Source organism: Notechis scutatus, chromosome Z (assembly GCF_049901735.1).
Source record: "Notechis scutatus isolate UNSWTSFEM ecotype Mainland chromosome Z, rNotScu1.2, whole genome shotgun sequence".
NCBI lineage: Eukaryota > Metazoa > Chordata > Lepidosauria > Squamata > Elapidae > Notechis > Notechis scutatus.
In genome coordinates this window covers 35,175,926-35,203,262 of record NC_142025.1, presented here as the reverse complement: position 1 = coordinate 35,203,262, position 27,337 = coordinate 35,175,926, and the positions used below count along the sequence as shown (strand labels likewise).

Here is a 27,337-nt window from a genome sequence, read left to right as displayed (position 1 = left end):
TGGATGGTACGCCGTACTCAAAGCCGATTATTTGTATTAATTCTTTCCAAAAACGTGCAGTGAATTGAACTCCTCTATCAGAAATAAAATGTTTAGGAACCCCATGTAGATGATAAATATTTCTAAGCAACAAATCAGCTAACTGTTGGGCTGAGGGAAGGTGTGAAATGTGCCTGTTTAGAGAATAGATCAATTACTGTCCAAATAACATTATATCCGTTATTATTTGGTAAATCTACAATAAAGTCCATAGTAGTCTCCTGCCAAGGTTGTGTGGGCTCAGCTACTGGTTGAAGTAGACCCAGGGATTTCCCCACACATATTTTTGTGGTGGCACAGATAGGACATCATTTAACATACTTATCAATATCATTTCTCATTGAAGACCACCAAAATTGTCTCTTAACTAAATGCAATGTTTTTAGGAATCCATAATGCCCGGCCTGTTTAACATCATGGCAGCATTTTAACACTAATGTTCTCAATTTTTTTGCCACATACAATTTGTTTCCACACCAGTCTATTCTATCCCGCATTTCCACATTATCTGCTAACCATTTATCATCTGCCATTGCCTCTGGAAGATGTTTTGTCATTATTTTGTCCTAAAAGAATCAATACTCTCATGATTTGGAATGAGAGGTTGCACAATGGTGTCTCTAATGCTATCAAATTGAGGCAATCATGATAAAGTATCCACCATGAAAATTTTCCCAGCTGGCACATATTTCAAAATGAAATTAAAACATCTAAAATATAATGCCTAACAAACTTGCTTTGGAGATAATTTACATGGAGTTTGGAGGGCTTTCAAATTCTTATGATCTGTCCACACCTCAAATGGATGTGGACCTCCCTCCAACAAATGCCTCCAGGTAAGTAAAGCCCAACAAAGAGCATACACTTCCTTCTCCCAGATGGTCCAATTTTGTTTTGTTTGATTGAATTTTCATGAGATATAAGCACATGGTTGTAACTCTCCTGTATTGTTCTTCTGTAATAATACAGCTCCTACAGCCACGTCGCTTGGATCCGCTTGGATAATAAATGGATCATTGGGATTTGGATGCCTTAATACGGATTCTTTTGAAAATAAAGTTTTTAATCTATCAAATGCTTCCTGACAATCAGATGACCATGACAGTCTTTTACTAGGTTTTGGTTTGTCAATCCCTAAATGTTTAGTCCGAAGGAGATTGGTTAAAGGTAATGCTATGTCCGCAAATCATCGAATATACTGCCAATAAAAATTGGCAAATCCTAAAAAACTTTGTAGTTGTTTTCTAGTGGTTGGAGGATTTCATTCCAGTACTGTTTTTACTTTATTTGGATCCATTTCTGTATCATTTGTGGAGATATGATAACCTTAGACTGTCTACTATTGACCTCACCCCTTTCCTAAGAGGTCTGTAGGGGGCATGCATAAGTGCACCAATGTGCCTACCATCCCTGTCCTATTGTTTCTTTTTTATTTTTCTTATATGTATCCATTTTATGATCCATAAATAAATAAAAACAAATAATCCAACTGGGTGGAATGGAAATCAAATTTGGACAACTTCACATACAATTGTGCCTCTAGTAGTTTTTTCAACACTTGATGTACTAATTGGATATGCTTCTCTTTAGTTTCTGAATATATTAAATATAGTCAAGGTAAACCAATACTCCTTTATACAAGTACTCATGCAATATGCTATTTATTAACTGCATAAAAACAGCTGGGGCTCCTTGCAAAAGGCATCACGTTAAAGTGGTAACTTCCTAAAGAAGAATTAAATGTGGTCCTCTACTCATCTCCAGGACAAATTCTTACATGGTAATATGCCTCATGTAAATCGAGTTTGGTGAAAATCCTACCATTCGCTAAAGTGGCCAACAAATTCTTTATTAGAGGCAGAGGATGCAGGGGTTCCATACATATAGCATTCAGACCACGGAAATCAACAGAAAGGCGTAATCCACCATCCTTTTTATCACGGAAGAGAACTGGAGCAGCAACATGTGACCTTCCAGGTGTAATAAAATCCCTTTTTAAATTTTTGTCTATATATTTCCCCCATTTCTGAGGGAGTCGTTGAGTACATTCTCGGTTTAGGTAACTTTGCACCAGGAACTAATTCAATAGCACAGTCTGTGGCTCGGTGTGGCAGTAATGAGTCAGTTCCTTTTTCATTAAGGATGTCTGCCAAATCCTCATATTCAGGGGGATAGACTGGTCTTCCCGAAATTAGGTCTTTATCTTCTGAGATGTTATGGATTGGAGTAGATTGTTTATCCATCCAATTTAATGGATTTGGTCCAATCGCTAAATGTAATTTACAATACCCTCCTTCCCATGTTATAGTTGGTTCCCATTTATCAAACCAAGATAACCCTAAAATTAAAACCTCTGTCATGTGGGGCACCACCACAAAAGATTCCACTCCCAATGTTTTCCCATCACCAATTTAACATATTCTATTCTATGAGTAGCCAGAACTCCTCCTAATATGGAGCCATCTATTTGTTCTAATTTAATGGGGTTTTTCAAAGGAATAATCCTTAACCCTAATTTAATTACCACCTCTTGTGTTATTAGACAATGTGTACAGCCCGAATCAATTATAGCACATAATTTCATCTCTTGATTTGTATGTGTATTCTACACCATAATTAGAATTATAAATGGGCATATAGGATTGATCACTATAGGATCTTCTACCATACGTTCTGGTCCACATTCATCCATTGGGAATGAAGAGTCTCTTGATTTATCTGTCTCAAAACAGTTTTGTAACTGGGCCAATCCTTTTGAACCATCATGGTGTGTCCAAACCCGAGGTCCATTACTAACCTGACTGATAGGTGTTTGTGCTTGTGGTGCTCATGGCACAGACAATGGTGGTATATGACAATTCAATGTTCTATGGCCAGGCATGTCAAAACAAAACATCTAAAAACCCTTTGTCCTCCCCTTTGGCTTGGCAAAGAAAAAGAGCTCCTTGCTCCAGGTTGATGTATGAGATTGATAGTCTTCCTCATTCCTGTGTAGCTACCTTTCTTAAGGTTTAATCTTCTTAATGGGTTTAATCTTCTTAATGCTGTATCAAGCTCGATAGCTGTTTGATACCAATCCATCAATGTTTTGACTAAACCCCGATAGAGATGCCTGTCCCAAGTCCTGGTCCAATTCCTCTTTAAACAAATGTATCAATAGTCTCTCAGGCCAAGCAGGTAATTTACCAGCAACTCTTCCAAAATCTTGTACATAATCACATACTGGTCTTCCTTTTTGCTTAATATTTAATATTCTTCCTCTGCTTGTTGTCCACTTGTTCTAACTTCAAATCTAACTCGTAAAGCAGCAAGAAAGAGACCAATATCACCTAGCTCAGCAGATCGTCATCGGTGTAAATCAGCTGCCCATTCATTTACTAACACACTTATTATTTCCACCACCATGGTCCAATGAAATGGATAATAGTATCCATACAAATCTAGATGATTTATTACTTGTCCCAAGAAAACAGCCACCCTATCCGCACTACCATCAAAAGATGTGGTTAAGGGAGGAGGTCCCCAACCCTCCCTAAGGTGGCAACCCCCAATGAGCCATAGGACTTCTAATATTGTGGTCTGACATGGCTAACCAAGGAGAAGTCTGTCCCTTCTCCACAGAGTGTCCTGGGGCCCATTCATATGAGTCATATAATGTATGACCCCCTTTTTTCCTGGAATGACTTTCCACCCGAGTAACACTGAAATGTGAGTGCTAGCTTTCTGTCAGCCCACTCTGGTCTTTGATGCTTTGTACTGAAAAACCATGCTACTCACATTTGTAGCTTGAAGTAACAAGGGTTTATTTCTCAGTCAAAAACACAACAATCCCACAAGGCAACACCAACAATACCAAACAAAGCTAGCGCTGAGAGCTACTGTCTCTCAGCACTTATCATAGTTGTCTGTCAACTCCACCCTTCTAACCAACATCTGCCCATTTTTACCCACGCCTCCACACCATACCTACTTATGCCTAACCTAAACAAATCCATCCCCTACACCTCCCAATATCCCAAAAAACACAATCGTGAAAGATGTTACTCTAACATTGTAGATGGCAGACAAGTCCGATACTACAGATCCCCATTGCATATCGCCGATCTCTTCTGCGCTTTTCACAGCTGATGGCTGTCAAAATGGAACCACCAAGCAGCTGAGAGGCTTCTCTAGCAGTTCCACACAGCCACAGTGTAGTACAAGACCAGCATGTTCTCTGTAAGCCGGCTTTTACTGAAAGCAATTGCGCTGTCACAAGAGTAGGTAGAGTAGGTAGATAGAAGCACCGGAGCAAAACAAACATGCTCTTCCCACATCCACACTTGGAACAGTTGCTCCAACACCGAATTGAGGATCTAGACAGCTGACAATCATCAGAGTGACAGGAAGCGTTGGGCGACATGCTGAAATGTTGGGCTCCAAAATATGGCTTCAGCGTGATCCCGACAGTGGCATCTGACTGTACGATCATTCCCCAGAATAACCTCATATGACAAGGGACCCGTTACCTTAGTTATCCTAGCTGCCACCCAAGGTGTCCCACTCCCATAGTTCCTGGTCCAGATCAATTAACCCGGCTGTAAGTTCCTGGGGCAGGTTGGCTGAACCATCTCTGCCACAACTCTGGGTTGTGATCGAGCTTTGTGGTGAGCCAGCAGCCCCACCTCGGCTCTGCTGGACTGTGACCTGTTGCTGTACTGGGAGTTGTGTATTGACACAGGAGGAAGTTTGCCAGGTGGTGATTCCAGTTGCCAGTCATCATCCACTTGAGCGCCTCCTTTGTGGTCCTGACCATTCATTCAGCCTGATCATTGGTCGTGGGGTGGAATGGAGCAGATGTTACATGCTGGATCATGTTGGCATTGAGGAATGACTGAAACTCTTCTGCTGTGAATTGTGCCCTGTTGTCAGACACGATTATATCTGGCAGACTATATGTGGTGAACAGCTAGTGCAACTTTCGAATGACCCTAGTCATTGTCATTGATGAGACTGGTGCCACTTCCAACCACTTGGAATAACTGTCCACTACTATCAGGAACACCTGCCTCTGAAAGGGGCCCACAAAGTCAAAGGGGCCCACAAAATCAAATGTGTACCTGAGACCATGGGGTGTGCGTGGGCTCCTAGCAATGCACTGGTGCTTGTGGCATCTCTGGTTGGGTTTCTTGGCAGACCTGGCAACTCCTTACTTGATTCTCAATGTCTTTGTCTAGGCCAGGCCACCACAAGCAGCTAGAGCCTTCATCCAAAAAAATCCTGGGTGCCCATGTAGGGAATCCAGCACCTTGGAGTGAAGACTGGATGGAATGATGACCCTGCTGCCCCATAGCATACATCCCTTTTTGGGCCAACAGTTCATTTTTTTGAGAAGCAAAGTGCTGGAACTCAGGGCCTTGTCAGGCCTCTGGCCATCCCCTTAACACCTAGTTTGAGAATGCGGCTAAGTTCTGAACATGGTGGTTTCTGCTGCAATGTTCCCTGCATGCAGGGGGTGTTTCAGGCAGGTCCTAGATTGCCAGGATAGAACAAGCTGGGGCTGGATCTGGCTCAGTCTGCAGTAGAGGCAGTCAGCTGAAAGCATGGCATGGCCCATTTCCTTGCCTGACTTGTGGGCTAACTGGTACTAGTATGCAGCCATAAAAATGGACCATCATAACATTAGTGGTGACAGGATCTGTGGTGTCTGTTTGTCAGCTGTGAAGAGACCAAGCAGAGGTTTGTGGTCTATAAAGATGGTGAAGGTTCGTCCATATAAGAAGTCATGGAACTTCTTAATGCCAGCCACTATAGCGAGGACTTCCTTGCCTATCTGAGCATCGTTCCTTTCAGCCGATGATAACATTCTAGAATAATACGTGATGGGGGCCTCTCTATCATCTGGCATCCTGTGGCTTAGTACTGCCCCAATGCCATATGGCAAAGCATCACAGGCTAGTATTACTGGTAGGGTTTCATTGAAATGAGCTAGGATGTACTCCAAGGATAGCAACTTTTTTACTGCCTTGAATGCTTTTTCGTGAGTGCTCAACTAGACCCAGGGTGCTTGTTTGTCCAGTAGGCGATGTAGCAGTTCTGCCAGGGCAGCCTTACGCAGTAAGAAGGAGTGGTAAAAATTGAGCAAGCCCAGGAATGCTTGAAGCTCCCTCTTGGATTTTGGTGTGGGGGCTTGCTGAATTGCCTTTACCTTTGCTTCAGATGGGTAGGTTCCAGCAGCATTGATGCAGAAACCCAGGTATTCTGTAGATTCTACACCGATCTGGCACTTTTCCCTTTTTAGGCCTGCCTTGTGCAAATGTTGGAGTACTCTACAGAGACATTCTGCCAGGACTGCTGCTGATTCCTCCATGATCAGGACATGTATGGGCAGACACTGGGAGTGTTCTTCAGTGTTCATTCCATAATACTTTGGAACAACCCTGGTGCTATGTTACCCCAAACTGTAAACAGCGCACTTGGAATGCACCTCTGTGTGTGACTGTTATTTGTGCTTCTGCGGTAGCATCGTCTACCAGTAGCTGCTGGTAGGCCTGGGTGAGGTTTAGCTTAGGAAGATTCAGCCTCCCTGGAGCAAGATGAGGATGTGGCTTACCACTGGTACAGAGTAAGCATGTTGCTGTAGTGCCTTGCATATGGTGCACTTGTAGTCTGCTCAGATGCGAATATCCCTGTTAGGCTTAACCGGGGTCACTATGGGAGTCTTCCTTTGGCGACAATCCACAGGTTGGAGCACTCCCTGCTGTACCAGCATGTCTAATTCCACATCAATTTCAGGCTTCATGCAAAGGGAGTCTTGCACAGTTTTAATTGGATTGGAGTTACTGTTGGATCGAAGTTGAGTGAAATGGGTGCCCTTTGTATAGTCCCAGGTCAGTGCTGAATACGTTAGCGTATTGTTGGCATACCACTTCTAGATTGGCTATTTGGGTTCGATGGATGCCTGTTACCCGGATGCCCAGCGCCTCACACCAATCCAGTCCTATGAAGCTGTTGCATGGCCCCTCTATGACCACTATGCTGAGGGGACCCTCTCTGAATTATACTCTAATGGTAGCTTTGCCCCTTATGGGAATATGGGACTCTGGAAGTCTGTTAGCACTACGTTTGATAATATGATTGGGACCTGCCATTGGCTACATTTGCAAATGTGGTCAAAAGTCATGGAGGAGATAATGGACAGGGCCGATCCAGTAGCTAGCTCCATGGAGCATGGGACCCCTTGAAGTTTTAGTTGTTGTCTTATCTTTTCTTTGATGTGGCATTGGGCCCCTGTGTGTTAGATGCTACGCCTTTCCAAGTAGTATTTAACTCTGTTCTGTCCTGGGGACCTTTTGCCTTTGCTGTGTCGCAGGTTTTGTTTCCTGCTGATGACCTCTGCAGACTCTGGCAATATTCCCTTGATTTCCATAGGCATGGCATACTGCTGTGAGGAATCTGCACTCTGCTCTTTCATGCTGTCCCCCACAGCTTGCACAGTTCTGTGGGGAAATTGCTTGCACTGTGGAATGTGGCCATCTGGGTGGTTTGCTCTGCAAGCAATTGATTTCTTTGCTCTCACTGACCTCCCCCAAGCCTTCTGCGATCTCTTGGTGGATCACTGGGGGGCTGGTGTGTGTTTTTGGTGGCCAGAGAGTCTTCATGGTCCTTCCAGCAGCCTCATCCACTATGACTTCCTTCAATACATCTTGGAAAGTCAGTTTCTCCACAGCGAATAGGCACTGCTGTAATTCACTATTATGCAGGCCACAAACGAGCCTGCTTCTGAGACGGTCTTTCAGATCAGGGAACTTGCATTGGCACAAAGCTTGGTGAAGGGCTGCCACAAACTCTGCTGCAGATTCTCCAGATCTCTGTTCATGTTGCTCGAATGCCTGGCGCTGGGCAATGACCAGAGTTTAGGCTCAAAATGTTCCCTTAATTTTTTCTTGAAGTCTGCATAGGCCACTGTCTCTATGCTTACTGGTGCTATTAAGTTTTCAGTGATATAAAACATGGCTTGTCCACAGACACGTAGTAGGGTTGCTGCCTTCAGGTTGTCATCAATGACCTGACCAACCCAGAGATAGTTGTCTGTTTGGGTGACATATGAGCTCCACTGTTCTAGGTGAGTAATATCAAACTCGTTGAGTTTTCCCAGTTTAGCCATTTTGGGAAGGCCCCTGTAGTACTGGTTAATGCCTGTACTGTTGTGGTTGGAACTGAGCTGCACTTAGGAGTCCTGGGGATGGATCTCTCAGGTATGTCTGTGCCTCCAGTGTGTCTTACTGGCAGGCAGGGCAGGGAGCGTGGTCCCACCAGGGCTCTTTATCCGGTGTGACACCGAGTGTTTTCAGCGGGCCTCCAGTGTGGCTTACTGATAGGCAAGGGTGAGGACTGACCCAGAGATTTTAGTCTCTTAGCAGCAGCTCTCTCCTTTGCAGCATCCCACCTTCATCGCCACTATTGGGTAGTGGGCTTCAGGAGGCAAGAAGCAGACCAGCATAGTTACAACAACATTTATTGACTCAAAACTGGAACTGAGGAACAGCAGACAAATGCCTGTAATTTATACCCTGGGCCCACAGGACCTTAACCAATCAAAACCTTTTTTAAAAACCCCGCCCAAATATGAATGTTCTAAGTTTCCCTCCAAAACAGTGGAGTTAACAGTTAGGGTCATATAAAAGTTAGTTTCACTATAGCATGGCTTAACACAACTATATGTATTCAGTACAGAACAGTTATCTTTCTACTCTGTTTTCCCAATCATTGTTGAGAGTAATAGTAGATGGCAATTGTTGGGGTGATACGGTAATTATTTTACGGAGATAGTAGAGGTGATGGAAGCTTGTATTTTGTCTGAATCCATACTTATTAGTGAGACTAACTGGAAGTGGAATATAATGTGTCTCTCTTCATATGTATTCTAAAGACATGTAAGGGATAACATGTAAGGGATAACATATAAAGGATATGAATATGATTTTTTGTTGGCCGCAAGAATGCTGATAGTTTTTAGATGATAGTAAGCATAGTAGGTAGCAGTTTAGTATTTGCAAACCTGTCTTGAGTTTCCATCTTGAAATACTTGGAAGCCACATGATTATCAGTGTGTATCTGTATAGAAGAATAAAACCAGAATACAAATGAACAAATGTAAGCCTTTTTGGTGTAAAGTTATAAAACGCATAATGCTATGATATCCTGTTTTGTTAAATGGTCTTCCTGTGAGTTATCAATGCATTTTAAAAGTTGATATCATTGTTTGAGGTGTTTATGAAAGAAAATCTAGTTTATGTGGAATATAACAACAAAAATTAAACAGGACTTCAAAAAGAAGGTAAGTTTTAAAGATTCTTTATATCACTGACATCTTATTCTTTCTGCTACCAGGTTGTAGGTCCTGTTTTTTCCAGTAAGAAAAATAATGGATCTTGGCCACATGTTATTTCCCAGGATATGGAGCGGCATATAGAGATAATTAAAAATAAGACCTATGTTATGAATGGAATTGTGTCTGGGAAAATTCTCCTTCCTCTTCCAACAATTGCAACAAAGACCGATTTGCAGGATATGTGCACTGAAAATAAGTAAGGAGTGTACACATATATGTAATGGAATGTATGAATGTCTTTGGGAATGAGGGGAAAAGATGCTCCTGAGGAAACAATCAGACAAAAGAAGCAGGAGCCCTCCCCCCCCCAGTGGCTTAATAGAAAAGGAGACTTGGGAAGGACCCGGTCTAAGCAGTTAAAAGTGTAAGCAGGAAATTTGTTCATTCAGATTTCAAGATTCTGTTAATATAGCATTACAAGAAAGTAGAAATAATTCATCTAAAACAGAATTGTAGGGCTGGAAGGGACTTTGGAGGTCCTCTAGTCCAGGGGTCGCCAACCTTCTGGACCTCAGGGACCACCAAACTCATAATTTTAAATCCCGTGGACCACTAATATGAATTTTGCCTGATGGTGGCTTGCTGACATTTTCCCAAGGTCTCTGCAGAAAGCAGCAGAGACCTTGGGAAAATCCCCAAAAAAGTCTGCAGGAAAATTCCCCACCGTGTTTTCCTACTGATCTATCATTCTTTACTTGGGATCACAGGATACTGTCTCCAGCTCTGTTCTCAGGGGGAGAGAGGGGGGGAGGGAGGGAGAGAGAGAGAGAGAGAGAGAGAGAGACTTGTCACTACTTTTGAAAACCTCAGTGCATCCACTACTCCAGGGGGCAAGGTATTCCATTGACTAATTGTTCTGACTGTCAGAAAATTTCTCCTTATTTCTAGTTTGGATCTCTTTTTAATGAGTTTCCACCCATTACTTCTTGTCCTGGCCTCTGGTGCCTTAGAGAATAAGTCAATCTCCTCTTTTGTGTGGCAGCCTCTCGAGTACATTTATTGTGTCCTGACTAATCTTTCTCTTTGAAAGGCGTAGACATACATAGCTCTCTGTCTCTATCTGTCTCTCCCTCTGCCTACCTACATATCTATCTATATCGGGTTAAGCTGCCAGTCAGTATTATTAGTGTAGTATCAGACAAAACAATATTTGCATGATTCCCTGGGCAAGAGACGTTCTGTCAACCACTGCTTCCCTGGACTTCCCAGTACACAGACACCAGGATGGGGTAATAAAATATCTTCTTTTTCCATTCAGTTTTGGATCAATTCTGTGGTATAACGAAACAAGATTAATTTCTATTCTGGAGATTACATACTGCCTCCAGGTGTTTCAGGATGTTTTGTCTTCATGGACAGATTTCTGGGAATATCCAGACAGCATCTGGAAGCCTATGAGATATCCAGTACATAGACCTCCCTCTCCACTAGCTGAGTGATATTTTTACAGCCTTTAATCACTTTCCTGAAGTGATTGACTTTTTCAGAAGTGATTGACTTCTGAACGGATTGACTTTTTTAAGGCTATGCTTAAACTAGCATTATTATAATTTTAACTGGGTATAACAATTGGATTGTTCACCACACAGAGTCCTAGTTGTTTGGAGTGTCAATCAGTCTTAATGCCTTGAAATATCACAAGTAAATAAGCAAAGATATCTAAACTAATCCCCCAATGAATGCAATTTATTAATAATGCTTCATTTTAAAAGTTAGATTATTTAAAAAAATAGAAAACTTTATAGAATATGAGATAACCAGTGGCTATTGAACAGGATGTGTGTATGTGTGTGTGTGTGTGTGTATGTGTATATATATATATATATATATATATATATATATATATATATATATATATATATATATATATATATATATATATATATATATACATACATACATACATACATACATACATACATACATATATATATGTTTTCTGAGGTTCTCGGGTATTTGTATGTGGATCTTTGGTTATTCGGGTTTTCTCCGCGTAAGATTGGAAGTATCTAGGCAACGTTTCGATGAAGTCTCATTCATCATCTTCAGGCTTCTGTCTTCAGCTCTGTGCTTCTCAGAGTGATGTGAGCTTGCAGCTGCTTCTTCCTTTTAACTGCTAGTGGGGTGTGACTTGATTGGGTGGGAGCTTGGCTGTGTTCTGATTGGGTGGGGTGTATTCTCACCCAATCAGAACACAGCCAGCTTCCCACCCAATCAAGTACACAATTTACTAGCAGTTAAAGGAAGAAGCAGCTGCAAGCTCATCACTGAGAAGCACAGGCTGAGGCAAGCCTGAAGATGATGAATGAGATTTCATCGGACGTTGCTGATAGCTCCATCTTCGCGAGAGTAATAACCAAAGATCCACATACATACATACATACATACATATATATATTCATTCTGAGGTTCTCACGGGTATTTGTATGTGGATCTTTGGTTATTCAGGTTTTCTCCCACGTAAGATTGGAAGTATCTAGGCAATGTTTCGATGAAGTCTCATTCATCATCTTCAGGCTTGTGTCTTCTGCTCTGTGCTTCTCAGTGGAGATTTTTTTTTTTGTGAGTGCAGGCTCCACACCACAAGCCAGGCAAACACCTGGGCACAAACAGATCCCCCCTGATACCTCCAGCTCAAACACACCCCATCCAGGCACCCAGATGAAACCTAGCTTCCTAACTAATGATAGCCGTCCATTTACCCGGAGCCAAGCTGCACTAAAGGCCTCCAATAAAGTAACACAATGTTGCCAGCCAATCAAGATACAAAAAGAGCCAAAAACAGACAGAAGATATTAGAAACACCAATCAAGCAGAACACAGCAAACTCCAAGACCAATAAACACAGACCAAGACTCTCAACCAATCAGGATGAAGAAAAAACCACTCTGGCACAGCAATAGGCTGCCCCAAATTCAAATCTGAAACCACTGTAAAAGCCTGACTCACAGATGAACACTATACAGAAGCCTGATGATGGCAGATGAGATTCTGCTGAAACGTCACTACAACTTTAAAAGCACAACTACTATGACGTGGGAAAATACCCGAACAAAGCTGAATGCCATACATACATACATACATACATACATACATACATACATACATATATTAGAATGAGAGATGATTTGCTTCTTCTCATTGCCAGTTTTTGGTTACACGAGTAGGAATGTGCCCTTTGCTTAGCCACTGTGGCAGAATTCCTGTTTGGATTATTCTTTGATCAAAATCAGTGTGTTTCTTCATATGCTCTTATAAGAATAAAGAAAATAGGGCTATATTAAGATTAAACAAAAGAGAAGCATTTGTTATATGAAAGGATGGCTTGACTGAAGAGTTTTTATATCCACATCACAGATCTAATTAACAGAAGAACTTGACTTTAAGCTTGACTTTCAAAGTGCCCTTCTAATGCTAATATCATCTCAGAACATATATTTTATTTATCCCTGCAAAGAAAAATTCTCTTTATTCAGTGAACTTTTTAAAAGAAAACATTGTAAATTGCTTAATTTGTCAGTTAAACATGTAATTTGTCAAATCCTGTTAAGCAGTACCATCTGTTATCTGATCAGAACCAAATAATAAAAGCACAGCCAGAATATAGTGCAATGAGTTTCAGTATAATTTTAAGCATCTCTAAGCATGGAATTTCATCCTTTATTCTCCCTACTTTTCAGGCAGAATTCTCAGACAAGGTCAGCACTTCATGAAATAGAATCAATGGTTATCAAGTGGTCACGTCAGATAAAAGACATTTTGGAAAGGAATACAGCTCAATCGTCTTTTAACCAGGTTCACCCAGATCCTCAGAGTGAACTTAAGTTTTGGAAAGAAAGAAAAGACAATCTCTTGTGTATATATGATCAGGTAGGTAGCTAGCTCCTATTGCAATGACAGTTTGCTGCTGTTTTTCAATAATACATACTGGAAAAAAAGTGAATATGTTAATTTCTAACCAACAGATGAAGCATCAGATACAAATTAGTCTAATAATGGCTGAGAGTATTCTATAAATTAATTTTCTGTTTTTATTGCAGCTTATTTAGATTTGAACATAGCCTTACAATGTGTTTATAAATAAATTATATATACATTTAAAAACTGCTTCAGTCAGGGTGATTCTGAGCAATGTGCAAAAGCAAGAGGTGCAACTAATAAATAGTAGCCATAATAAATGACAGTAATATATAATAAACATTATAAATAATTATGATTAAAACATTATATTATTGGCACCAGGAGTTATACAGCACCAGTAGCAGCACAGTTTTGATGACTTTCAAGTAGGCCACAAAAATAAGATCTATTCACTCAAAGTATAGGAAAAGAATGAGATTTCCTGGTAGTTTCAAAAGTGGTTCCACTAACACCAACATTCACAAACATTTTATCTGTTCTATACAAAATAAAAACATAGCACTAGCATTAGCACCTAGGCTTATATACCACTTTACAGTGTTTCACAGACTTCTCTAAATGGTTTACAAAGTCAGCATATTGGGTCCTCATTTTACCGACCTCGGAAGGATGGAAGGCTGAGTCCACCTTAAAGCTAGTCAGAATCAAACTGGCAGTGAGCAGTGAATTAGCCTGCAATCCTGCATTCTAACCACTGCATCACCATGACTCTCAACATCTATTAAAGGACAATATAACTTTCCCATTTTCTTATGATGTTGAATAAGTGGATGGCTACTAGAGTTTTCAGCATTTGTAATGATAGATTTGAAATAACAGGTTGTGGATAGATCATCATGGAGAAGATCTCTTTATGTGGTTGCTAGGAGTCAAAACCAACTTGATGGCATATTGTCAATTAACTACTATTCTAGGTTGCATTCTAGAAATTGGCTAGAAACATTATCTTGCCAGACATTCCTGAACATGTAGCTTGGCTTAGCTGGCTTCAGTTCATCTAGTGGCTTTCAGACATACAATATGGCACAAATAGATAATATTTTTATTGAAATGTCCTTGAATATTAGTCTTTATTCTGATAGCCTTATAAACAATTGATTGTCCTCTATGAAAGTGAGGATGTAGATTTCCTCATATATCTCATGGATGCTCAAATCAGTTACCACTAGCTGATTGAAGTCCCCCTGTTTGGTTCATGCTAGGGCTTGAATAATTTTGATAGAATAAATTATGTCCATGGGGGCTATAACTGGTGAAATTGCATGCTTAATTAATTGATTGATAAATAAGAGTTGCTGGAGCAAGAATTAATGCAATAACAATTAAAAAAGACTTTGTAGCCATTTATCTTTCCAACTATTTCACTTAAGAATAGTCGTTTGTGTAGGGCTGTTTATGAAACTTGATTGTATGACCTTTTCAGTCTTTTTTTAAAATTCACAATGTCATGTGGCAAATATGAATATATTTATTAAAGGTCTTTTTAAATTCCAGCTTAAGAGCCCTATTATCCAAAAATTGATTGGAATCTTAAAAACCAAGAAGAGCAGTTATTATCCAGCTTTTCAGGATATTTATAAGGATGTAGAAAATGGTAAGGTTTCTTTGAAATAAATTTATATTTTATATAAATGAATAAAATGTATCAAATATATTTTTTACTGTTTCACAATAATTTTGCATTAAAATATTGTTTTGGGAGATACTCTCATTAAGTGAGTCTTACACAATATGCCATACTTCACTATGTTACATTTAGATATTTTCTTATATACAATTAAATTAAATTAACATATGGTGTTTCTTGTAAACATTATTTTGAAGCTGTTACTTGCAGATAATCTATGTCTAACATAAAAAATGGTTTTAAAATGTTTTTCTCCTTTTTACATATTGATTAAATGAAATGTCAATGGAAAATCATTAAAATACATGTTATTTTTGTAAGGTAGTGTGCTCCAAAAGAACTATTGCATTTATTAGGCAGAACATTACATCACTGTCTTTTTTTTTTTTTTTTACAATTTGAAAAAAGATTTACACTAATTCAGGGGTGTCAAACTCAAAGCTCGGGGGCTGGATCCAGCCCACAAAGTGCTTAGATCTGGCCCATGGGACTGCCCTGGAAACAGCAAGGGACCATCCCTTGGTGCCTCTGCCAGCGAAAACAGAGCTCAGGGAGGCTCCACAAGGCCCACCCAGGCTCTGTTTTTGGCTTCAATTGCCTCCTGCAACCCTCTGCCAGTGAAAATGGAGGCCTGGGGAGGCCGTGTGCTCCTTTTTCAGAGGCAGAGGGCTGCAGGAAACCGTCGTGGTCAAAAATGGAGCCTCAAAGAGTGACGTCAAGCTGGTCATGCCCCCTGGCCACGCACTCCCCCTGGCCACGCAGCCCCCAAGATCAAACACAAACCTGATGTGGCCCTCAATGAAATTGAGTTTGACAACCCTGTACTAATTGATAGTTGCAAGTTAACCTTTTGTCAGGAAAACTGCATTTAGAATGTTGAATACATTGTCATTTGCCAAGCAAGTGGGCCAACTACCAAACTTGCATATATCAGAAGGCAGAATACTGTAGTTATTCTGTGGTTGCTCCATAGGATAGTCTTTATGATGCCAGCTTAGCAGGATGCAGACAATTTTATTTTCTGTCTCCTTATGTTACTGGAGACAGGTAGAACAGGGTCTGTAATGGTCTATGGGTAGCATCTATGACCCAGTTGATTACTATCCTTAGAAGATCATCATGTTCTTTTAAAAGTGAGCATGCCTAAATACACTATATACTGTAGATTGTATTAGGCACATACATTATAAGGACGTTTTAATCCTCCTTTTTTTCTACAGCACTTATTGAAGCCCAAGATATTGAATTATATCTTAAAACTTTAGAAAGTCATATTCAATTTTTTCAAGAGACCGAATTTCCAGGGATACATATTTTGATTCGTCCTCTGTTTCATACCATCTGCCTAATCTGGAGTAATTCCAAATTTTACAACATGCCAGCACGAATCATATCTCTACTGCAGGAATTCTGCAATCTGTTCATTCATCAGGTAGTAACGTTTTAAATACCAGAATAAATTGAATGCAATGCACCCTATTTTTTTATATGAAAGTACCTGAGGATTAAAGTTAGGGAAGGAGGTTTACTTAAATATATCCTTGCTTTTAGGGACCCATCTGTACAGCACCTAGAAAAGGGCTTTCCCCTATATTATTGCCAATATATAAAATCTACTTGTTTAAGAGTTGTATCCAGTCTCCACTTCATAAACCCAAGCAAGTTTGGGAAAGTTAAGAAATGTGCATTACAATACAAACCCTGTGATTTAGGAACTTGCTCCAATGATGAGAAACATAAGGGTGGCAAGCATGAAAGACTCAGACTGGCAAGACGAAACTGAAATATATTTTCGTCACTTTTTTGTGATAGATATCTAAACATCACTCCAATTTTAGGAAGAATTTAGAACCTTCCTTTATAACCAGGTATTTTAAGAAATATATGAATAATAGTGCATTGTTGCATTAGCCATTTATATTTTAAAACATCTGATTGTATTATTCTCCCCCCCAGGCTACATTGTATCTTTCTCCAGAAGATATTATGAAAAGGGAAGCAGAAGAAACTTTGGAACAAGTACAAAGTGCTCTTAATACTTTAAGAAGTTTTAAGGATGCCTTTTTTAATGAAAGAAAACAAATGGCAACTTATTTCACTAGCAGTCAAGAAGTTAGATTTTGGGATTTTCAACCACAGATGGTATTTTCCAGATTTGACATGTTTTTAAATCGCCTGGAGAAAATAGAGGTATTTATTTATCACTCTACACTAAAATTACAGTTGGAGTATATTTCTGGAAAAATTATGTGGAATTTTCTGTAATGATAATTTAGCTGCTTTTACACAACAGCAAGAAAGAAACAGACAAAAAGAAGAAAATTATTTACAAATACAACTCCTAAATTTATAGTTAATTATCTGTTTGTATGTGCCTAACTAAATCATATGTATATATTTTCTTTTAATGCTAGAGTCAGGGCTTTTTTGAAAAAGTCCATTAACCCAGTAGCAAAAATATTAGTATTGCATAGGGTGCACCTTTCTTTAATTAAATGTTACTTTCATGATATCTTTACCAACTTGAATTATTTGTAAAAATAATTAAAGGCTGGATCCAAACAAACAAACAAATGAATAAATAAAATTAATACATAAATAAACAGTTTTTTCTATATAATCCAGAGTTAATGATATGCACCATCTTTGTAGGGAAAAAGAACCAGAGAGCAAATAATTGGTTCCCGACATATTGTACACACACACAAATACACACATACACACACACAAAAGGAAAGATAATAAAAGGAGGTCTTAGCTGGACACAAAATGCAGAAGATCCAAACAGGTTCATAAAGGTCTGTTGGCTTACATTTTAAAGAGTTCTTCCCAAGGATTGTCCCCTGCCCAGTTTTATTTCACATATTATCTACATGTTAAGGCATCGACCTTATTATGACAATATGACAGAAAGTCCATCACGCATATATACACCTTACATGTTGTATCCTGTTTGTAGGAGAAGTCATGTCAGTGACAGACTTGATCCCATAAAGCCAGCATTATAGAACAATCTCTTAAAGCCAAAGTAATGGCAATTATATTCTGCCAAATCCCACACAGAAATATCTAATCATAGATGCCAGGATGGTCCTATTTTATGCCAGGAAGTCTCGCAGGTATATAATCACATGATCCTGGTCAAAAACCTATTTTAAAAAGTATGATGGTAGTCTCATTCAAGGTTCAAAGAAAAGGTGCAAAGCATTCTAGGCAGGTGTCAAAGACATTATTTCAGAATATGACTATGTCATATTGGTTACTCAGAAATCCGTTCCCAATTAAACTGGCACTCTGCCATTTGACATTCTGCATATTTTTGAGACACCTTGAAGATTTTAAAGTCTGAATATTAATTTGTCAGGATCTAAGTTTGTAAAACTGGGATTGGAGAAAATTTATTTTCCTAAGGCCTGAGAATTAGAACCTGGTTTCTCAAGACAGACTCAGTTCTTTGATTTTGTTCAAAAGAATGCTCTTTTTTCTGATTTATTCTGTAATTTCCCTCTCCTATATGCAAAGATAAGCTGTGATAATCAAGTTTAGATAAGAAAATAGAAATTTAGAAGTTACCTTCTACATGACACATTTATGCCAACTTATGACCCAATCAACATGGGTCAAAAATATTGCCTACTTCTGTATCAGGAGATACACTCATTAGACAGACATATTTGTAATGATTATTTTTATCTTTTCAGAATATTTTTGTTACTATGCTTGAGTTTGAAAAGTTGGAGAAACTGGAATTTGGTGGAATCAAAGGAAAATGTTTAAATGCTCACATAAGCAAATTGAATGAAGAATTTATTGAGTTTTGTAACACTTTTAAAGAGAAAACATATGATCCTTTAGACTACAACAATATGGTAATCTTTCATGTAGCATATTGTTTGTGCCATTTTTTTAAATTTAAGAAAGGCAAGTTGTGAAGTATATTGTAAAAATAAAGTTGATTATATTTAAAAACTGATCCAAACATGAGAAAAAGTGTGAAAAGTTTGAATTTGGAAATTCCTACCAAGCTGAGCTTGAATTTCTTAAATATCAGTATTTCTGCTACCTATTTAAGAGCAGCCTTTCTCTGTTTGATGCCTGTTTTGTAGTCCAGTATTTTTCAGACAATGGAAGGTTACTTAAACATTTAATTGCACTGGCATTTTCTCTTAATAACAGAGGTATTTTCCCTGAGCAAGTATTTCATAGCCCATGTACCACAACTCCAATTCCTATTATACATAAAATTCACATATAGTATTCCATCACAATCTTGATGTTATGACTTATACTATCCAAATGTCATACCTTGAATCCAGAGATAGGAGTAGAATGGATTTCAGTCACAAACAAGCTGCACTGGACTGCCAACCTGACTGCACCCAGTTGATGGGGGGCAAATGGCCTTCCCAAAATGCAGGTTTGCGCTACACAAGCCTCTTCGTGATGTCCCAGTATTCTCTTTTGCCTCTTTTAAAAGATCTGTAAATAGTACTGCAACTTTGAAATTGTTTTTTCTCTTCTCTAATTTAATTATTGCACTGTATTTATATATTCAGGAAAATCACTGCTGTGATCCAAAGCTTTTGATGCTGCTGTTCTTTTATCAGCAAATCACAGCAATTTTACAATACATTCAGATTTTTTTAAGGAAGTGCTGTTTAGTAGAATTTATTGATTTGATATAATATAGCACAATTACTCCTAGGCTACTTGTTTGATTAAAAGGTAATATAACTGAACATAAGGATGGCTGCTACAACTTAAAATTAGAAGATCAGATAATAAAGCTTGATAAAACTTGCTGGAAAATAACTTTATACAGAAAGATAAGCAAAGTTTATCACTGCTTGGCTAGTTCTGGTTATTTCTCCAAGAAAAACTGCTCAGATGTAATTCAGGTATACAGTATATCAAGAATACTGCTAAGTTATTTTTGCTTGTAGATTTGATGTTAGGAAAGCCATTTTCAGATGTTGATGTACTTTGCTTTATTTAACATTTAACAAGCCTGGCCTGTTGAATTTGGCCTGTTGATCCTCCTGTTTCTTTTAAGAGAAACTCAATACATGGCGTTCCAAAATACTACACTATAGTTAGATAAATGATTGCCAAGCACAGCTTTTTCCTTTATGTGAAAAGATCAGTGTAGCACAAATATTTTAAGGCCTTTGGCAAGCCTGGCTTTTTGTATACTGTTCTTACTGTCTCGTGAAAATGATAAGAGCATTACAAACACCTTTATTCTCCCTTTGTCTGCCAATTCTCCTCTATTCTTCTTTGGTAGAAAGCTAAAGGAAACAGAATCCTTAGCAAGTGAGCACTAACTTTTTGATTTAATAGTATTTCTTTACATCCTTTACATTACATAATACAATTCTTTAAAAAAAAAAAACTTAAACCTATTTGCCATGGATTTTGCCTTCTATAGGAATTTGAAGAAGACTACTCTGATTTTAAACACAAAAATTTGGAATTTGAAAGGCGTCTTGGAGCAATTTTTTGTGTGGCATTTCTTGATTGTTCAGGTTTGGAGTCAGCATTTAAGGTAGTTATACGCAGCATAATAAGTGAATGTCATACTTTTGACTGTCAGATTTATATTATATTTATATTGTATTATATTATATTATTTTACACACAAATACATACACACACACACAACAATACAGATAATATACTTTGAAAAAATGTAAACATGAAAATGTATTGGGTGTATTTTTGCAATAATTAATTAGTATGGCAGCAACATTTAAACAAAAGAAATGTCAAGAATAATCCAAGAAAGAATTAACTCAGGTAAATGATAAAGTACTTCTTCTTGTAGACTTAATTGAATTTTCAGCAGTGAACGTAAGATATACTCTGTACTAGGAGGCAAAAACTAATTTAATGACGGAAGAGTCTTCCATATATCCTTCAATACATGTTCCCTAAAATCATTGCACTCTGCTTCATGATACAGCTGGGCATGAAAACTATCCTCTACATATATTTAAGTGAACATTTCCCATTTGTTGTATTGACAACGTATGGAAAAAAGTTGTCAATCATTTGCTGTATTGTTTACTTTCTGACTTAAAAGGGGTTGTTGAGGTATTCCCCGTTAGGAGAATGATTGCACTCAGGGAAATGTAGTAAGAGTGATGTTGAATAACACACGACCAGCATACAGATACACTGAACAGTAAAATGTAGGTTTTACTTCCAGTAAATGGGTAAACAAAGTCCAACAAACAGTCCAAATCATACATGGTTAAAGCAGTTAGTATCAGTCCAGGGATAATCCAAAAACGAAGTCAAGTATCATAAACAAAGTTCAGTAAACGGAGTTTGCTAACAGTTGCAAGACTCACAGCAATCCAAACAGAATGATGATCAGGCAAAACAGCAAAACAGGAAATGCAAGAAGAAATAAACCAGGTTTCTGGCTCCATCTTAGGGCCGTTGGAGGAACCTCAGCCAATCACACTTACAGCATTCTCTTAAAGATACAGTATTAAATTACTATCCTGGTTTATATATTTCCAACCCAACTGTTAGGTGACTATCATTCCTAACATTCTCCCCTTTGGGTAGGACAATATATAAAACCTTACAGTTTAAGTCCATATTATTCACAGCAAGCCTTATGTTTTACTGTGCCTTGGGCTTTCGGAAAATGATCTGCACTGTTATTTTCTGACATGCAGTACTCCAGTTTAATCATTTTACTTTGAACACATTGTCTCACATTTAGATATCTTAGAACAGTGTGTTTTGATCTTGTCTTTACAGCGAGATTGGAAGCCATCTGAATTTCTGATTGGTTGTCTTCATATACAACAATAGGTTCCTTTACATTAATTTCCATATCTATCAATAGTTGTTTATAACAAACTAAATCTGTACATAATAATGACAAACATGAGAATTCAGCCTCCATTGTTAATAAACTTAGATGTTTGTTGAATAGACCGCCATCCAATTAACACCTTTCCTAATAACACTACAGTACCTGTCGTTGATTTACGTATAGATACGTCTGTAGCGAAACTTGCATCGGCATATGCAGTTAAACTTAGTTCATCCTTAGGGTCTAAATATAATGCATAATGCATTTTTTGTTTAAGATATCTCAATACATGCTTAGCAGCTTGCCAGTGCCTTTCAGTAGGCTCAGCACTAAACCAGGCTAATAGGTTAACACTGTATGCCTTGACCAATTACTAAGATAAGATAAGCTACCAGTTAAAGATTGATAAATATCTTTATCAAAAACAGGACTTTGCACATCACTGTGGCTAATATTGGTTATGTATGTCAGCATGCACCTGCAGAATAGAAATAATCTATGCCAACTGTGTTATTTCCCTTCCTATTGAAACCAGTGGCTGGGATAAACAAAATGGTGTGGAAAAACATTAGTTCAATAGATCTGGAAGCAGTTCAGCCAGCTTCTAATCTGCAGTACTGATGAAATAAACAAATCAAATTTAAATCAAATTATTACATACTTATGATCTAATGCAAAAATATATATAATAGAGTTATTAAATAATTCTACAGAAAAATGTGTTACAGAATCTAAAAATAATTAAGGACAAATATATTAAAATAAATCCAAATAAAATACTATTATAAGAAGTTCCAAACCTAAGTAATGGAGTAGTACAAATGGTAATATAAAATGCAAAATGAATCCATGGCTGTAAAGAAGGCAGTGAGACATATTTAAACTAACTAATGCCACTATACCATCTTTAGACCTTGCACCTGCCTTGTTTGGGGAAGGTGGAATAGTGTTAACTCGCTAGCTATCTAACTCCACCTCTAAGAGAGTCAGATTTTATGTAGGAAGAAGACATCAAATTATGATATATAGTAAAAAAAAAAAAGTTGGCCTTTTGATTGGACTGACCAGCCAGCAATATTCCAAGTTAGAAGGGAAAGAGGATAGTTATGTGAGGCCCATCAGAAGATATGATTTTTGACAAGAAGCAGCAGCTGTGAGGTTATTATATTGGGCTAGAAGGTCATCAGAAGCAATTGTGACCTCCTCTGATAACTTGACTCATATACTTCCTGCATCAGTTCTTGGGGGTTTTCTTCAGAGTGGATGACATTGACACTATTTTAAAATGCTTGCCTTGTGAAGGGCTTTTGCAGAACTGTTGGGCAAAGAGATGCATCTGGCTCTGTGTGATTGAGGTTGGCAAGGAGCTGCTCAGCTCCCAATTAATTGCTGGAGTGCCAATGGAATATCTCAATGAAAATAATAATTTCTCCTTATCTGCAGGAACCTCTTCTGGCTCAACAGGTTTCAGATTTCATTTTTTTATAGGGCCATTTTTAGGTAACCCATTATTTGCCGAAGGGAAAATGAGAACCTCTATGTTTGGAGATACAAAATCTATAAGTGAATCAGATGTGGCAATTGTAACCAACAAGGTTTTCTTCAGATTTTCTAGTTTATTGTCCTGTTCTTTTCTTAGTAAGGAGCCAAAAGCATTTATAAGGCCAGCTTCTTTGTTGAGAACAGCTGACTGACTCTCTCAAGGTTGGGAGTGAAGAAGCAGTGATCTTGGGAGCTAGCATATTAGCTATTAAAGGTTTAACCTTTTCATCACAAAAGACTCTGGTATGAAAAATTTGAAAGGAAACTAGATATGCTCTTGAATAGCAACAAAGGGATGGCAGATTGCTTAAATGACAGGAGTATCTGCTTCCAATTTGGGACGTCTGGGAGCCATTCGACAGCACACAAATCAATCTGCCCACCTTGGCAGTGAAGAAGCTGATCTAAGGAAGCTAGGATTGGTCTCCTGGTATTCCAACATCCAACGTTAAGTCTGTTCATGCAAATTCTGAGAGCGATCTGTTGTGTTTGTAATGAACGATTTAATTTGATGGAGGATACTTTGCTGGCTTCCAAGAAATCTTTAACAAGTTCCCCTCTCTTTGCTTTATCAGAAGATAGTGAGTTATTCTTAAAGAGACCTGTAGCTTTTTGACAAGTTCTTTAACTATTACTTTTGCTCTTTGCTGCGTATTAGCCACTTGCCCAAAGTGGGAGATTTGACTGTGTCTTGTTACAGAGGCTTTTGTGGGAGAAGAGGCTCCTTGTTTTAGAAGAATAACAGCTACATCTTTTTCAATGTCTCCAATTCAGGTTTTATGGCTGTAAGCTACTCAAATATTGAGAATAGTTTGTGCTCTGAGGAGGCATTATTTTTCCATAAACTCAGTTGAATTTTCCCATGGTAGCCTCCCTATGTTCTGATTCTTTTTATTTTTGTGTTCATTTCAAGTCTTATGGGTTGGTTACTTGTGGTGGTGACTGGCTATCATTTTGCTCTTCCCCAAGAAATAAGGAATGGTCTAATAATTGTTCGTCTGTCAGCTCTATTTGGAGATCCCATTCCAATGCTTCAAATTTGTTAGGCATGGGGGGAGAATTTGTTTTACTTGCAGTTCTCTTTCCTGTGAAGTGCTCCTCAATTCTTGGGTGTTTTGCAGAGTTTAAAGGAGGGAGATAGTCCAAGCTAACACCATGATGTTTCTTTCTTTTCCCCATAGCTAATATTTCCAAGCAAAATCCATTATCTGTGTATTTGTCTTTACTATCGTCTCATCCAAAGTTAGTTAAGTAAAAATAAGTCCAGTAAAAGTACTAAAAAGCTAATTATATAATTAAATAATAAAACTGAGTGGATCTGCTGTAAATGTGTATTGCTAGGTTGACATCTCAGGTTCCTCCTCCTTCAGAACAAATTATTTGAATACAGATAGTCATCAACTTAAAATCATTTGTTTAGTGACTGTTCAAAGTTACAACAGCACTGAAAAGATGACTTACTGTTTTTTACACTTATGATCATTGTAGCATCTCCATGGTCACTTGAACAAAATTCAAATGCTTGCTATTTATGATGGTTGAAGTGTCCCAAAATCACTGTGATCACCTTTTGCCACTTTCTGACAAGTAAAGTCAATGAGGAAGCCAGATCCATCTAATAACCATATTACTACAACTGTTGCAAGCAAGGTCATAAAATAGACTAAAACTCATTTAACAACTGTCTTAACTTAGTGTCAGAAATTTTGGGCTCAACTATAATCATAAAACGAGGACTACCTGTGTCCTTTTTAGCTACTCAAAATGTCTTGAGAATCTATTGTTATTCAATACAGTATTTCAATATCTATACATAATAATACATTCCAAGCTTGTGAGTATAGAGAGAATTAAATTTAGCAGTTCCAGTCTGATGTTTGATATCTTGACAGCCACTTCATATTTTTCAACATAAAAATAACCTTTTCTGCTATTGATTTTGTACGCGAGAATATTTTGAAGCAAGCGGTTGCTATATTTAACTTATTAAGCCTATTTTTATGAGAAGATATTTGTAAATAAGTTCATTAATGCTGGCTATACACTTTAACAATGCTATGAAGCATTCAGAATATGAATGTATTACTTCTGTTGACATAAAGCATATGAAAGAAAATCTTGGTATTTTATCTCTTTATCTTTAAAATGATTCAGGTTATAGAATGCCTTTAATTGTTGGTTTTTATTATCTGTTTTTATTGTTTTCTATATGGGGTCACATTCTGTGAGGTGTGATAAATAAATAAATTTCCAGGGAGCTACTGCTGCTAATAGTTTTAAAAAATAGAAAAAATAATTAAAAATTTCTATTTTTGAACAATTTTTTTCTTTTAAGTTATTAGTGTTTTAGGTAGAAATGTAATTTAGGAGGAAAATATAATAATTTTATATTTGATATCTAGCAGTTAAATTCAAAGCATAGGCAACAGGCACTGTGAGTTCTAGTCCTACCTTGGGCCCAGCTGGGTGACCATGGGCCAGTCACTCTCAACTAATTCTAGGAAGCAGGCAATACATTTTCAAAATCTTGCTAGGAAAACTGCAAGACTAGTCCTAACAATTCCCAGGAACCAAGACTGACTCAAAGATGAGTGTGCCATTCTTAGTTTAATTAAGCACAGTTCCTTAAACTGAAGACAAATGTGGAATGTGAACAGTGTCCTCTTGTGTTCCAACTTCCTTGTATGATATTTTGATACCATTCTCTCCAAACTGGAAAAAAGGAAGGTTGACATAATCATGTCCTTTATTTATACAGCTTATAACCATTCTTGGATCTTTTCTGGAGAAACCAATTATTGTAGAAATGTTCAGCGCAAATTATAAGATCTTGCTACAGATGTTTGATGAAGAGTTGAGAAATTGTAAATACTTGTATGATGAACACATTAAACAGGTATGGGGCAGTTTAAGAGCAAGCTATTCCATTTACATTTCTCACAAGATATCTTTTTGCAGACTCCCCACCTGTCATTTAATAATTACAGGAGGAAGAGGGGAATGAAATCATAAACAAAAACATGTCATCTACTTCAGGAAACCTTAAATGGTCTCAAGAAATTAAAGCCCGCATATTGTCATTTTGGTCAAACTTCTCATTTGTTCCCCAACAGTAAGTAAATCTCTTCGGCAATAGGAAATATTCAGGCTGGTTGGGGAATTATGGGAGTTCATACATCTTAAAGTTGCCAAGGTTGAGAAACACTGTGATAGAGGACATTGTGTTGAAGTAAGACTCGATGACTCAATGGAAACAAAGGTGAGAAGATGATACAATTCTTACTTTTTCAAGATGTTTTCAAATATCTTGAGCCAGACTCAAGTGGAATAGCTAAATACATACTGCAAACTACTCATGGAGTTATATTTACATTCAGATTTCCACTAAATAGCGTATGTTTGCTGATATAAATCAACAAGTTTATTTGACGTGATCATTTTGTTACTGTGACATTATGTCTCCCTTTTCAGAATCCTGGAAAATTCTGAAGCTGCTGTAATTTATCAGAAATATATAGAAATACTGAAATTATTTGACCAATATGAAGAGCAGATCTATTTTAAATGGAAATCCAAGGTGGATGATATTTGTCTGTTTAATTTAGATCAACCTTTGATTAAGCGAAATGGTAAAGATGGTCTCCTTAGTGTGAATTTTGATCCTAAGGTATAGTATGATATGATATGGTATGAATATTTTAATTTTCTAGATATGATCGCCTGATGAATAATACTGTAAACAAAAAGTAAACTTTATTGAATTCAATGAGACTAATGTTATAGAATTGCAACTTGTTTTTTTTTAAAAATATGCATGCTTAATGTTAAAAAATAAAGGAAATCTGTTTTCTAAAATTACTTATTGAACTGCTACAGGAAGAAAAAAAAATTAAATTGATATCCTGACTGCTTATCCATAAAGAGTACTATATACATTTAATAATATTGGCACTTTTATTTTCTAGATAAATTAGGCCTTTCAATAATAACCGAAAGGAAGTAA

The 27,337-nt window shown here is 37.8% G+C and overlaps 1 protein-coding gene across 1 annotated transcript in view; it reads left to right on the top strand.

Moving 5' to 3' along the window:
• The window catches only part of DNAH11 (dynein axonemal heavy chain 11), a 195,441-nt gene that overhangs the window by 8,643 nt on the left and 159,461 nt on the right, over nucleotides 1-27,337 (top strand). The window contains exons 3-12 of the mRNA XM_087948111.1: nucleotides 9,412-9,608; nucleotides 13,093-13,282; nucleotides 14,828-14,927; nucleotides 16,181-16,392; nucleotides 16,917-17,150; nucleotides 18,662-18,829; nucleotides 20,389-20,505; nucleotides 26,093-26,230; nucleotides 26,322-26,446; nucleotides 26,806-27,001. Of these exons, the coding sequence (XP_087804237.1) occupies nucleotides 9,412-9,608; nucleotides 13,093-13,282; nucleotides 14,828-14,927; nucleotides 16,181-16,392; nucleotides 16,917-17,150; nucleotides 18,662-18,829; nucleotides 20,389-20,505; nucleotides 26,093-26,230; nucleotides 26,322-26,446; nucleotides 26,806-27,001 (1,677 nt within the window). The remainder of the gene's footprint in view (nucleotides 1-9,411; nucleotides 9,609-13,092; nucleotides 13,283-14,827; nucleotides 14,928-16,180; nucleotides 16,393-16,916; nucleotides 17,151-18,661; nucleotides 18,830-20,388; nucleotides 20,506-26,092; nucleotides 26,231-26,321; nucleotides 26,447-26,805; nucleotides 27,002-27,337) is intronic.